General features: G+C 36.0%; 1 protein-coding gene across 5 annotated transcripts in view; it reads left to right on the forward strand.

Moving 5' to 3' along the window:
• USP15 (ubiquitin specific peptidase 15) overlaps positions 1–14,145 on the forward strand; it is a 128,764-nt gene that overhangs the window by 91,949 nt on the left and 22,670 nt on the right. For 3 of the 5 annotated variants that reach the window (XR_002775435.1, XM_023518402.1, XM_023518403.1), the window contains 2 exons: positions 7,137–7,282; positions 13,968–14,141. Coding sequence is in view for 4 of the 5 variants with exons in the window: in XM_023518402.1 (XP_023374170.1) it covers positions 14,052–14,141 (90 nt within the window). In the remaining variant the exon portion in view is untranslated. The remainder of the gene's footprint in view (positions 1–7,136; positions 7,283–13,967; positions 14,142–14,145) is intronic. The other 2 variants (XM_003798524.2, XM_003798525.3) reach the window with 1 other exon arrangement.

The following is a 14,145-nucleotide window of genomic DNA, read 5'->3' on the forward strand; positions in this document are numbered from 1 at the left end:
CTGTGCCCACCTGAGAGTGCCTCCTCTAAGCCGGTGCTGTGCCCACCTGAGAGTGCCTCCTCTAAGCCGGTGCTGTGCCCACCTGAGAGCACCTCGTCTAAGCTGGTGCTGTGCCCACCTGCAGTGACATCCCAGCTGTGACCGGAGAGTAGACAGAGGTTAATAGTTGAGAGCTGAAGTAGGATGGAGCAAACCTGTACAAAGCCCTACAATGGACAAATTTGAGGAGCCAAAAGAATAATAATGGAATGATGTGTGAAGGAGAGTGGGACAAAATGAGTTTGAAGAAGTAGGCCAAAGCCAGATCCCATAAAGAGAGTTGGATATCAGTGAGTTAAAAGGCCTTGATGGTTCCAGGCTTCGCCCATCTCATCTGGTTATTGCGTTTGTCTCTGAACTGGTTTCCTTACTTCTGCCTTATGTTACCCATATAGTCTGTCCTAAAAAAAAACAGCCAGAGATATCTTTTTTGAACATTTATCAGGGGTCTTCAAACTTTTTAAACAGGGGGCCAGTTCACTGTCCCTCAAACCATTGGAGGACCAGACTGCGGGCCCCGGGATGAGTCGGCTGCTAAGCAGGACAGGCAGCGGCGGCAAAAACACCTGGCAGGCCAGATAAATGTCCTAGGCGGGCCGCATGTGGCCCGCTGGCCGTAGTTTGAGGACACCTGGTTTAAAGCATTTGCTGTTGCTCTTTGTGTATAACACTAAATGTTTCTCATTTCACTCAACAAAAGCCATAGTTCTTAACAGAGACTGTCAGACCCTCTGTTATCTGACCTGCTGCCTCTTTTCCTACTGTGTTCCTTGCGGTCATGTCCCTCATTCCACTCAGTCCTTCCTGGACTCCTTGCCTATGCCAAGAATGTTTCTGCCTTAGGGTCTCTAGGCTTGACGCTTCCTAGATCTGTCATGTTCTTCCTCTAAGAATTTATACTTTAGATCTCTCACTTCCGTTAGGTCTCTGTTATCAGTCAGATCCTTCCTTAGTCACTCTACATAAAATAGTAACACCCACTTTTTATGCAGGACTCATGACCATCTGGTAGGCTTATCTGTCTGACCTCCCCACATTTCCAGCATATATAAACACATAAATATGTGAGATTCACGTGTGCAGGGACCTGTAGTCATTGCTGTGGGCACATTAATGGTTTGAAGTAGTGGTCTGGCATAGAGAAGACATTCAAAGTCATGGCAGTAGTTTCTAGCTTGTTCATCATTTACTGAGATCAGAGTGGTAGGAGGAAGGGCACAGTGGGAAAAGTGGATTTGTGGTGGGGAGAAGATCTATGAGTCAATTTTAGGCATGTTCAATTTGTGATGCCCATGAACTATCCAAGCAGAGAGATAATAGGCAGTTGGATATTCTTGTGTGGAATATAAAATCAGAGAACTAGGCTAGAAATAGAAATACGGCTGTTGTAGGTGGTATTTAAAATCATGGAAAGGGTTGCATTGGAATGACAGCATCTGTGGGAAAAAAAAAACGTCCCAGGACTAAACCCTACAATACAACATTTGGAGAAAGGACCCTTCTGTGTCAGTATGAGTAAAGAAAGGGATTATGGATGCAAGTATTTTCTAGATTTTGTGATGGCTTTTGTTGTCCTGAAAAACCAGACCAGACCATTAGCTAAGAATAAAAGGGGTAAGTTACTTAGCAGTATTGAGATTTCATTTGAGGTTGGTGTTCATCAATTTAGAATGATACAAATTTATTCAGTTGAGATTTTCTCTAGCAATGTCAGGTCACATGATACCTAAAATAGATGATTAGGTTTGTCTAAGGTTGGAGGGAGACCAAGGCAAAAAGAGTTAGCAAGTAAACTGATTTTCTTGGGGTTTTTCTGTTTTGTTTTGGTTTTTTTACTTGGTTTCCTTGTTTTTATTAGCTAATTTATTTGACTGATCCAGCAAACACCCATTGCATCTCTGTGTGCAAGCATTGCTTTACACATGATCTAGCTCATCATCTAATAAAGGTGCACATTATAAATAAATAAGATGTAATGTGAAATACAGGCCAGGCCTGGTGGTTCGTGCCAAGGAAGGAGGATTGCTTGAGGCCGGGGGGTTAGAGACCAGCCTGAGCAACATAGCAAGACTTCATACCTACAGTTTTGTTTTTTTTAATTTCGCCAGACATGGTGGGATATGTCTATAATCTTAGCTACCTGGGAGGCTAAAGCAGGGGGGTCACTTGAGTCCAGGACTTCAAGGTTACAGTGAGGTAATGTGGCCCATTCTCTTAAAAAAGTGATGCAATGGAAAGGACTATCATCAAAATATCATTGAGTCAAAGAAAAAAGAGTCATTGGGAAATAAGTAAGGCTTCACCAAGAAAGTGACATTGAGTTTGGTTTTGAATTCCTTTAGTAAAGTATATGACATGCTTTATTCATCTGATTGTAAAATAGTTATCAGAGGTACAAACTGTAACTTTATAGCTCATGCTTGTTCCTATATTTTCCACCACAGAAACCCCTGTATCAGAAATTATTTTGCCATAGCAAAAAAATTGTTCATACGCTCAATAAACACATAGTAGAATCTTCTGTATGCTGTTAGTGCTTTGTCACATGTGTGCCAGTTCTGAAATATTTTGAGTGATATATAATGCTTATTTTTACTGCCTCTGTTACAAGCTGGATGTGGTATATAGATAATGCTGTGTAGAATTATGAATAATTTCTAAGACTTTTCTAAGTACTGTGTTACATACTTTGTCAGAAGGCTTTCAATAATGTTTTCAAAATGAAGCAAATTTGTGACAAAAATGTTGCTGGTTTATAAAGAAATCTTTAATAGTATAATACAGTGGTTCTCAATCTGTGGGTCACAACCTACAGGAACTGTATGTATTAAAGGGTCGTGGCATTAGGAAGGTTGAGAACCACTGGTATAATAAAACATACTTTGAAATTCCTCATATACTTAGCAGTAGTCTCTTCAAATGCCATACCGAAAATGTGTCTGTCATTATGATGATGCTCCTGTCTTCCTATAACCTGTATCCCCCTCCCTGAGGCTGGTTACGTCATTTCTTCTTTTCTGTACTGTAACCTCACCTCTGCACCGTCTTCCTTTCAGCACAGATGCCTAGTCAAGTATTGTAAAGGGGCAGTAGAGTAAGAGGGACCCATGACCTTGAAAAGGAGGGTCTGTGCTTTCTCCCTAGTTTCTTATCTCCCATTCAGTCCTTATCTCACTGCAGTCTGTCAGTTACATTGCATGGTGGGGAGAAGCATAAATTTGGGAGCTGCACTACCAGGATTCAAATCCTAGTTCTTCTTAGAAGTTGTGTGACCCTAGATAAAAACTTCTTAGTTTCTTCACCTGGAAAATGAAGATAAAGTGCTTAAGAGGTGCTTAGCGCATAGTGACAGTACGTAAGTTCAAGTACTGTTATCACTGTGACCATCATGCCGCCCTGCAGACATGGCTTTGATGGGGTCACTTTGGCTTCCTGCTTGCTAGGTTTGTCTAACTCCTTCACCTTGGAGATTCTGACAGTGAGCTGCATACTGACAAATCCCAGCTTGTCGTAAGCATAATTCTGCTTTCTGACTCTCCCTCCAGTATGTAACTGTTAAGTGGATGTTCCTGCCAAGATAGACTGCATGTAGCTCAAACTAAGACTAAGCTTGCTTGTCTTGTTTCTCATATTTCCTTGTAGGTACAATCATCCGTCTAATAACCCAAGTCAAAAAACACGTCCCCGGTCCTGTTTATACTGCTTCTTACTATCACTTACAATTGTCCTGTCCTCTCCTGATAGTCCGTTATTTGAATATTTCAGCATCCTTCGTGCAAACTGTTGAAATGTCTCTCTGTTCCATCGTCTGTCCTCTTTCAGTCTACTTAGTGTACTACTTCTAGATTTACTGTTTTAAAAATCAACTATTATTTATACAAATATGACTGTGATAGGATGAAACGAATCTCCCATTTATCTAATAGATAAAATTGAAACTGGATTGCCTCTTTAGCCAAAATTACTTTTAATTCTTAGAATTCACTGTCTTTCAGACCTCTTTTTGTGTACTGTTACTGTTACAGTTGTCTTTCTCACACTTTCCCCTTTCTATCCATTTCTCCTGGAGAATTATGTAATAGATGGTGAAAATCATAAAGCCAAGGTTGTCTTTAGTTTTCTTTTGTCTCCCCAACGTTTAGTAGAAACGCTCAAGTACTGTTATCACTGTGAGGACAGATACGCGTGAGCTTCCTCACCCAGGTGAGCGTGAGCACACTAGAACAGGGCTTCTCACAAGTGCAAAAAGTGTCAGTGATCAAAAACTCTAACAATTTGCTAGGGTAACTTTAATAATAAAAAATGGGACTTTTTTTGTGTTTTCAGTTTCATTTTTCTAGTGGTTCCTTTTATGTTATCTTCTGTCACAATCTGTAGCCATTGGAATGACAAAAAAAAAAAAAAAATTAGTTATTCCACACAGGTAGTTTGAGAATCACTGCATTAGGAAATGTAGTTCCAAAAACACTTGGAACTTGAGCTGCACTAGATTAATGACATTTCCAGAGCCATCTAAACTCCAGAAGAGCACAATAATTTTTAAGAATTATACCACATCATATATATTTATTTGCAACTGAAGAATCAAAGAACTATAATATATATAAGGCCCAAAAAGTATTATAACTTATGTCCTGCAAATGTAACTGATTTGAATGCACTTGGAGTGGGCTGCTGTGTTAGTCACAGCTTGACACATCGTACCAGTCCACCAATGGAGGTAGTTCCTTGAATGATTTCACAGTGAGTAACAGGAAAAAAATCACTTGAGAACATTATTTATGTACTTACAGAGGCTCTCAAAGTAATGATCTTCTCTTACTGAATATTTGTTGAGTGATTAAATATTTAGATAAATTTAAAGTTTTTTGATTATGTAAATAATCGGACACTTTCATAGTTTATTCTTTGACATGATGCTTAAATTTCTGTTTCAACTCAGCTTCTTGTTTATTGTTAGTTATGTGTCTAGCATAATGAAATGATACAGAGAATTATATGGCTGGTCGTTTCTCTTTAATTATGTAATAAATAAGTTAAACTTTTTACAAAAATTTCTTCCGTCCCTGTATGCATTTTCAGAAATAAAGGTCAGCAAACCACACAGTTCTTGATACTCATTTATTCAAAGTTATTTCTTTACTGAGTTTTATATGCAAGGAACTAAACATAAAGAAATTGAAAAGAACCACTGTTTTTTCATATATTCATAAATCCTTGAGGTATTTTGCCCACCCAAAAAGATAATATGTACTTTCGTTTTACAGTTAGCTAGTTTTAAATTCTTAATAGAGTAGGAGATGAAATAACTTAATTAAAATCAAATTCATAAGCTTGAGTACTTTAAATATAACTTACACTAACATTTCTTAATATTATTAGAACCATTGGTTTTAGCATGCTTCCCATAAAGTGAATACCTAAACAAATAAAAAATAAAATCAGACATTCCTATAATAGGCTGGTAGTTTTTAAACCTTACTTAAAAATACCTTACCTGAAGCCTATAGCCTATTGATAGTCTAATGATCATTATCACACAGACTTTTGCAGTTTTCTATATCATAAGATTCTATTCTTCTATCCAGTTTCTTTTTACTTACAAGGTGAAATCAATGGTCTTTACATAATCATGGCTTTTTTAAGATTGACACTCTACTTACAGAATTTACTCAATGCAGGTAACAGGGTATCTTTCTGACACACTTAGACTTCTCAGAACTTTCTCAGTCCTGTTGAGGAAAAATGTGTTGCCATTTTTTTCCTAGCCAACAAAATATTTTCCATCAGGTCTCACATGTCGAGAATTTTGATGACAATTCTTCACTGAGTTGAAGTGGTATGTGAAGAGGAAATAGCATAGAATTGGAAGGAAAGAGCAGGGATTTTAAGTGAAATTTAACTTTAGTCATGCCTTCAGCATAGAGACCAGATTAGTGATACTTATCAAAGTGTTAGAACATCTTTACCCAGTTCAAAAACCTTGCCTTTAAAACTACATTTACATTATGTAAAATTCCATTATTTTTAAGTAGAGTGTTCGTGTTCTCTCTTAATTAGTCGAGAGGGGGGTAAAAAAATAGTAAAAGTTTTTAAAAGTAAATAAGGAAGTTATGTTTGTTTATAGTGTACTTATCTATATTTGTTCCTTTTTTGTCCTTTTGGGAGACAGTCTCACTCTGTTGCCCAGACATGATCATAACTCACTGCAACCTCAGACTTCTGGGCTCCAGCAATTCTCCCACCTCAGCCCCCTAGGTAGTTGGGAGTACAAGCACATGCCACCATGCCTGGCTAATTTGTTTAACTTGTTATAGAGACAGGGTCTTGCTGTGTTGCCCAGGCTGGTCTTAAATTCCTGGCTTCAAACCATCTTCCTGCTTTGACCTCACTCTGGGTGAGGATTACTGGCATGGCCACAGGACCCAGCCAATTTGTTCTTTCTTAGAAGCTTGAGGAAGAATGAAAATGGAAAGCAGACAGGTCTGTAGTTGCATTTGCTTCCACAGAATATGTGAAGATCTATAGACTTGATCTCTCAAATGTAGTAAGATTGCATTTTCTAGAAAAAATGTAACAAAAATAAAAGCATTAAGTGGCTTAAAATATCTCATTTGTTCAGTCTACATAACAAAGAGGCGGGCCTGTATTTGTAGTTGTTTCCTGACCGTCCTGTATCATCTACTGTGTCATTACAGAAGTAGAGCCAATATCCCAGTATTAATAGAACGCTTTGGAATTTTACAATATTGTACCTTTTCAAAATGCTTTTGTTCTTATCATGACAAATTAGAAAACAAATGACTGGCAAATTTGAAAATTTAACCTTAAAATGTAGGAAAAAAATACTTGAGGGTATTCTATGATGACTTTAACCATGGATCACTTTAGATTTTATTTTTTAAATTATAAGAAAATAAAAATGAATCCCCTATTCTAGATTGGGTTTTTATTTTTAGTATTGGTCAGTTAGAAGGTGTAGCTATTTTTTTAAAGGGTGGTGAGTGGCATTACATTTTGACCAGTTACAAAATGAGTTACACAATTCAAAAGCTTTAGGTAATCAAAAATTAAGTTTGTTTTCTTTCCTGTTCTAGTTACCGGTTTACTAAAGTAGTGAGCATACATGATCACTTGAGAATTGGGCTTCTGGAGCGCCTGAACAGAAAGGGAGTGGTTCATATTCAGCATTACAAAAGACAACTTTCTCTTTTTGAAGGGGATTACTTTGGCTATTTTCCAGGTACTGGGGAAATTCCAGATTCATTACAAGTTATTGGGATGGCTATTAATTATTCATTTTTAAAATATGTTGATTACAGACTTGAGATTTGGTTATATAGTGCTTTATTTGACATCATCAGTTTTAAAAAAATCTATATAGAACTTTATAACAAAATACAAAATTGAGACTTTATATCACTTACATTTTTTCAAAGAACTCTAGAAACATGAGCTTTATTGATTAGAAGCTACTTAGTGTAAGAACTTTTTGAAAGTAATGTAAGAGCAATAGGATGTGTGCATGTGTATATAAAGGGAAGTTATGTACAGTGCATTGCATCTTTCCAAGTAATTATGAAAGAAAATCATATTTCGTATAATATTTAAGTTTTAGGATGTTTAGATAAAGGGAAGATGTTTATACCTAGAGAATTTTTCATAGGAATTACTACTTTATAAAATATTTGAATGGTTTATACATTCTTTCTGAAAATAGTTCTTCAGGGTAGCAGTAGATTAAGATCTGTATAATTGACCCACATCACAGAATGTCCATCAGATGAGACATTGGATTATTTAGAAGAATTCTCTTTAGAATTTTTATATCCAGTTCGAAATTGAAGATTTTGGGGAAACAGTCCTTGTAAAAATTTTCCTTAAAAAAAATTTTTTTTCCTCCACTTTCACTTATGGATTTATCTTGATAGTTGTTGGGGCATTCACAGTGGTTACATTCATTCATTAGGAAAACCTCTTTAGGCATTATTGGGACTTTAATTTTTAAACTTAGAGAACTTTTGGATGGGTTAGTTATAAACAGGGTGCAGCTCCGATCTCCTTTTCAGTCGAGTGCTTTCCCACTGCTCTCCATCTCTGGAAGGGCTGCTACTGTATGCGTTTTCCTCAGTCGGCATCCCTTTACTGAGCTGCATGCCAGCCACTGTGCAAGATCCCAGAGCAAAGACAGTAAGACATGCACTCTGCTCTCACGTGTGGTGGGAGGGAGTTTAAGGTTTGGCATCAATCCAGAGGAAGGAATCTTAGTTTTTCCTTGAGGTGTAGTGAGGAAGATGTAACATTTAGAAAGAAATGCTAAATTGTTAACGAATAAGTAGGAATTTGTTTGAGGGGAAGAATATCCTAAGAAGGGGTGGAATATATGCAGAGTTTCAATCTTAATACAATAAGTAAGGAATATTTCTTATCACTCCTAATTCAAATTCAAGAATACTCTCATTCCTTGCAGTTTCCCATATAAAATTCATTTGCAAGGACAAATAGAGAACCACAGACTACTTTGAGGAACAGATAGATACTTGGTCACTTCTGCTCACTAAAGGATTGGCTTGCACACACGCCAGCCGTTCTTACCATTCCTCATGGATCAACAGCTTTTCATAATAGCTTATATCCTGAACTTTCCCAACCAGTCATATCATTAAGGTTAAATCAGTGAATGCCAAAAGTCTGCCATATACTAAATATAAAGTTTAGTTTTTTAGTCCATCAGTCTTCAAGTGCTCTTATCAATTTTGTGCACTGTTAAACTTGCATAAGGGTCATGAAAAACTTAAATGTAAAAATATTTCACATAGTTAACCAGTACATTTATCTGTTTATTGCTGTAAATTTTTTTCCTTGTTTCTTTTACATTAAAATTTAGAAATATTACTACAGAATCTTTATGTTAGTCTGATTATTGCTTTATTTTTAACATGATATTTACAAAGTCTTACCCAGTTTTAGGACCAACTCTAGATACTATAATTATGATATAAACAAAAATGTGGTTTAAGATCTGTGTTTTTGTGATCAATCACATTGCATCACATTTGGACCCCAGGTTATTGGTGATAAATTCTAAGTCCTCCTAAAACACCGAGGCTTTGACATTGTCACTGTTGGGTGGTTGAACTCCAGTAAATTAACAGACATAACTGCAAACAGCATGAGACTGGTAGATGGTCACCAAACTTGTAAGTAGCCACAGAAGTGACATACTTACTGTTATACAATCCCTTCTGTTTTTCATATATGTTCGTGTATATTCTGTTTTTGCTAAGAACAGCCATGTATGTTAAGAAAGGGTGAGTTTTGTTCTATTTTAGTCTAGGATGCATAGAGAATAAGAGCTGTTTCCACATAGGTAAGAGATACGTTGTATGATTTTTAGTCCATATTATATCAGCAAAGTGTCTTAAGGCTAAAAAGGGAATTTTCTATGGCTACATACGTAAGTCTTTTAAGAAAGGAATTGCTTTGAGATAGTCTCAGCTGATAGGAAAATGACATTTTTATAATAGGACAATGTTTAAGATAGATACTACAGAACCCTGGTTATTATTTCTATTATTGAAATTAAGAAAATTGTCATTACATGTCGAGTTTAATGGCAGCCAGCCGAAGCATCAAATTTTCTTAGAATTGCCAAAGATATTCATGTTTATAAGGTACCCCGTTGTGAAAAGTCAAATAATCAATTCCATAAAGTAATTTCAAATCAAACTACATTTTTTTCTTTATATTTCCTTGGGTTTTTTTGTTTGTTTGTTTGTTTGTTTGTTGTTGTTGAGACAGAGTCCCACCCTATTCCCTGAGCAGAGTGCAAGGGCATCATAGCTCACTGCAACCTCAGACTCAGGCTGTAGGCATCCTGCTGCCTCAGCCTTGGAAGCTGCTGGAATTACAGGCACTCGCTGCAGCACCCAGCTGGGTTTTTAATTTTTTTAATGAGTTGGGGTCTCACTTTCACTCAGACAAGTCTCGACTCCTAAACTCAAGCAGTTCTCCCGCCTCAGGATTACAAGTGTAAGCCACTGTGGCTGGCTCAAACTATGTTATAACCAACTTTAAGAAACTATCTTCTTTTTTCTACCAAATGATGGCATTACATACTAACACATCACCTGGAGCATGAAAATATTTTAGTTGTTTGACCTTTATTCCAATTATATTTATACCAAAAATCATAAGAGAACCTTTAATATTTTGAACTTGTCTTTATACTAAGAATATACTGACTCCTGGCTCAGCGCCTATGGCTCAGCAGATAAGGGTGCCAGCCACATACACTGGAGCTGGCAGGTTCTAATCTGGCCCAGGCCTGCCAAACAGCAATGACAACTATAACCAAAAAATGGCTGGGTATTGTGGCAGGCACCTGTGGTCCTGGCTACTTGGGAGCCTGAGGCAGGATAATCTCTTGAGCCCAAGAGTTTGAGGTTGCTATGAGCTGTGACGCCATGGCACTCTACTGAGGGTGACAACTTGAGATTCTGCCTCAGAAAAAAAAAAAGAACATATTGACCCCTAATATAATGGTATTTTCAAGATGAGGGAGAAAAGTATATATGATATTTTTAAGATAAAGAAGAAACATCTGACATCACTTGAGTTTTTAAATTATTATGATTTATGTATTAGTAGAACAGTTAGACTGGCTATTGAATTTCTGTATTTATTTGTGTTTGTGTAAATTATTAGAAAAGTGTAGCTAGTGAGTTTCTTAAAACATGTTCAACAAATAGAGTGCCTGTTAGGGCCCATTTAAGGCTAAAACTTAAATTTAAATATAAGTTATTATGTATTCATAAATGATAATGGGCAGTTACTTATTATTGAAACTATTTGTATTTTGTTTTTATTTAGTTGGTTAATATTGAATTGTAATCTTCTCAAACCAGCACGTGATGCTGTGATAATAAGTCTCAGTTTCTTGGAGTTTTTAAAAATCAAAGCAGTGGATCACTACAGAGCAGATACTGGACAGAATGAGAAGTCAGTCAGAAGGGCAGAGCATTTCTTAATGGGTAGTGTCCTTTTGGTTTCATATTTAGGTAGAAGTTCTCGGTACTTTGGAAATTAATTTGTTACAATCAAATATATTTTTCCTAATTTAGTAATATTTCATTCTATGGAGCACACGCTAAACATTGAAAAAAAAAAAAGTAAAAAACCAGAGGATAAACACTTGAGTAAATATATGCAAAAACCTGTTTAGTAAGCGTGCATCTATTGTGCACATGCTCAGTGCCAGGCCATGTAGTACTCGGTGCTAGAGCTATGTATACAAAGTGTGTCATCTTTTATGCTCACTGAGAGGTGCCACTGTGTTTGGTAAGACAAACAAACCAAGAATTAAAGTGTGAGTATGTTATAAAATAAGTGCTATAATCAAAGTGAGCAGTAAGTAAGCATTATGGAAACGTACAGAAGAAAACAGTGTAAGGGAATCTAGGGAGATTTGCCAAACAGGATACCTCAGTTTTGATGAATTAATAGAAGTTAGTAAAGCCAAACGGTACCTTTTTAAGTAGACAGAGTTAAAATTGAAAACATACAACAGAGTGAGAGAATATATGGAATGACAATTAAATAAGGCTAGAACAAGATGAAGTAAAGGTTTTGGCAAAGGATGACGCTACATTGGTAAGCAAAAGACAGACCATCCTAAGGACTTGAGATTCCTGTCTGTAAGCAAGGAACCCCTTTATAAGATTGTGGCAAGGGAGAGATGTGATTAGATGCACACTGTAGGGAGAGCATGCTGGGTGCCTTTGGAAAGCTAGAAAATGTTCAGTGATACTTGTAAGCTTTGACCAAAATAAAGACACATGTGAATAATTATTAATAAAGTTCAGTAATTTTTTTTTTAAGTTCAATAGTCTTTTATGTTTGTACAACTTGGTTCTTCGAGATGTTTGGGAAAGCCACAAATTTGATTCCTTATATGAATTGTATAATTGTGTTAACTGACAATAATAGAATCTTAAAGTTTTAGCATAATCCTGAGTTGGTCAAATATAAGGATTGAAAACTAATTGTTAATTTTTGGAAATTCCTCTCTAACCTCCCCATTCCCTAATTGACTATTTACTGTTGATCCCATTTGCACCAAATCAGTGATGCTAAGTGATAGCGTTTACATGCTCTGTACAGCCATGATGTATTCTAGATTGCCTGGCCCTCCCTCCAAAGCTGTGTTTTATAATTTAAAGGACATATAATACATAAAAAGAGAAAATGAAACTCAAAAGGAGTATAAGATCGTGAGAAATGTTGAGAGATAAAAAAAGTTAGAAAGACAGGGGAGTATCCTTTCTCTCAGCTGCCTCCTGCACCAGAGCCTTTCTCTTGGTCATATAAACAAGACTTTTTTACTGGTCTTGTCTGGTAAAAACAATAATTTATTTTACTCCAAAGGTCTGTATAGCCCACCCCAAATATTTTTAACTGTTTATATTATTTTTATTTCCTAAAAATCACCTAATAACCAATTCTGTGTTATTATAAGAAATTCTCCATTTTTCCTTCAGGTAGAGGCCTGACTAACAACTTAGATAATAATATTTTTATTATGTAGAAAATTCCTAGATATGTATTATGATTGTTTCAGTAAAAATAAGTTGATTTATCATTGAAACCACAAAATTGAGCCCTATAATTTATTTCAAAAATCAAAATAAAAGTTGAATATGCTTATTTTGAAGTTTTATAGCTAAACATGTGGTATATAGTTACAGTTTGTATTGTATTCGTATAAATCCAGCAGGCTAAACCTTTCATAGCTATTAAACCTATCTAACTTAATAGCAATACGTATAAGCAAGCTTTTTTTTTTTTTTTTTTTGCAGTTTTTGGCCAGAGCCAGGTTTAAACTCACCACCTCCGGTATATGGGGCCAGCACCCTACTCCTTGGGCTACAGGCACCACCCTATAAGCAAGCTTTGAAAAACTTTGATTTCCATTAATATAAATTCAGGCTCTGACAAAAGTGTGTTTCTACTATTTTATATGCTATCAACTGGCTTCTCTTACAGCACTTTGCCACATGACTCCAAGACAAATACCTTCCTGCAGTAAAAGTGTTACTGATGACTGAATGTCTGTTTTAGCCATTGCATGGTCTAGACACCTAATTGATAAAGTAATATTGGGTCCTGTTGAGGTCAAATCACATGGTTTTATTAACTTAAAATTGCCCCATCTTGAAATAAAATATTTCAGTACAGTGGAAAAACTGTACTTCTGTCATCGTTTCATTTTAAATACTGAATTCTTTAATTGACAATGGGAAAGAGTTGGAGAATTACTCATAGTTTTTATTCTGCCATAAAGGAAAAATGAATTACTATGATATAGGAGAAGTGAGAACACACTTACCTAGAGCTCACACAACTAAAGTTTGTTTCCTCAGGCTCAGCCAGTCTGTACTGTTCCTTCTAAAAATGGTTGACCAAATGAGAGATTAAAAAGCTGCTCTTTCCAAAAAAGAATTGACAATAGAAGCAGTAAATGCTTCTACTAAATTAATTTCTCCCTTGCACTGTATCTCAGTTTTTACCTACTCAGGCTAATTTGCAGGTGCCTGGGATGAGTAGACAATCCATAATTTCTACCAATCAAGTAAAAGAAGTAAAGAAAACTCTGAGCCTATCTCCTAGTTAACAAGTAGTTTGCTGTGGTTAAAATTAAGACAGATTTTATAGCAACAAATATTAGAATTTTTTTATAAGTAATTGAATTGAAATTTGAGAAATGAATAGTTGAGTTTTTCTTTGACCAGTTAGTTATTAGTGCAAGAGACCATCATTAAAATTTTTCTTTATATGATATGGCAAGTAAATTTTTCTATTTTAACATATTTTTAAGGAAAATGCAGATATGGTTACTTATACTTGGAAATATATTTTGTTCTTTGCAGTGTTTGAGCAACACACCTCCACTTACTGAATATTTCCTCAACGATAAGTACCAAGAAGAACTGAATTTTGACAATCCCTTAGGAATGAGAGGTGAAATAGCTAAATCTTATGCTGAACTAATCAAGCAAATGTGGTCTGGGAAGTTCAGCTATGTAACCCCAAGAGCCTTTAAGGTTA

The sequence above is a fragment of the Otolemur garnettii genome, unplaced genomic scaffold (assembly GCF_000181295.1).
Source record: "Otolemur garnettii isolate 467f Iridium unplaced genomic scaffold, OtoGar3 scaffold00138, whole genome shotgun sequence".
NCBI classification, from domain to species: Eukaryota; Metazoa; Chordata; class Mammalia; order Primates; family Galagidae; genus Otolemur; species Otolemur garnettii.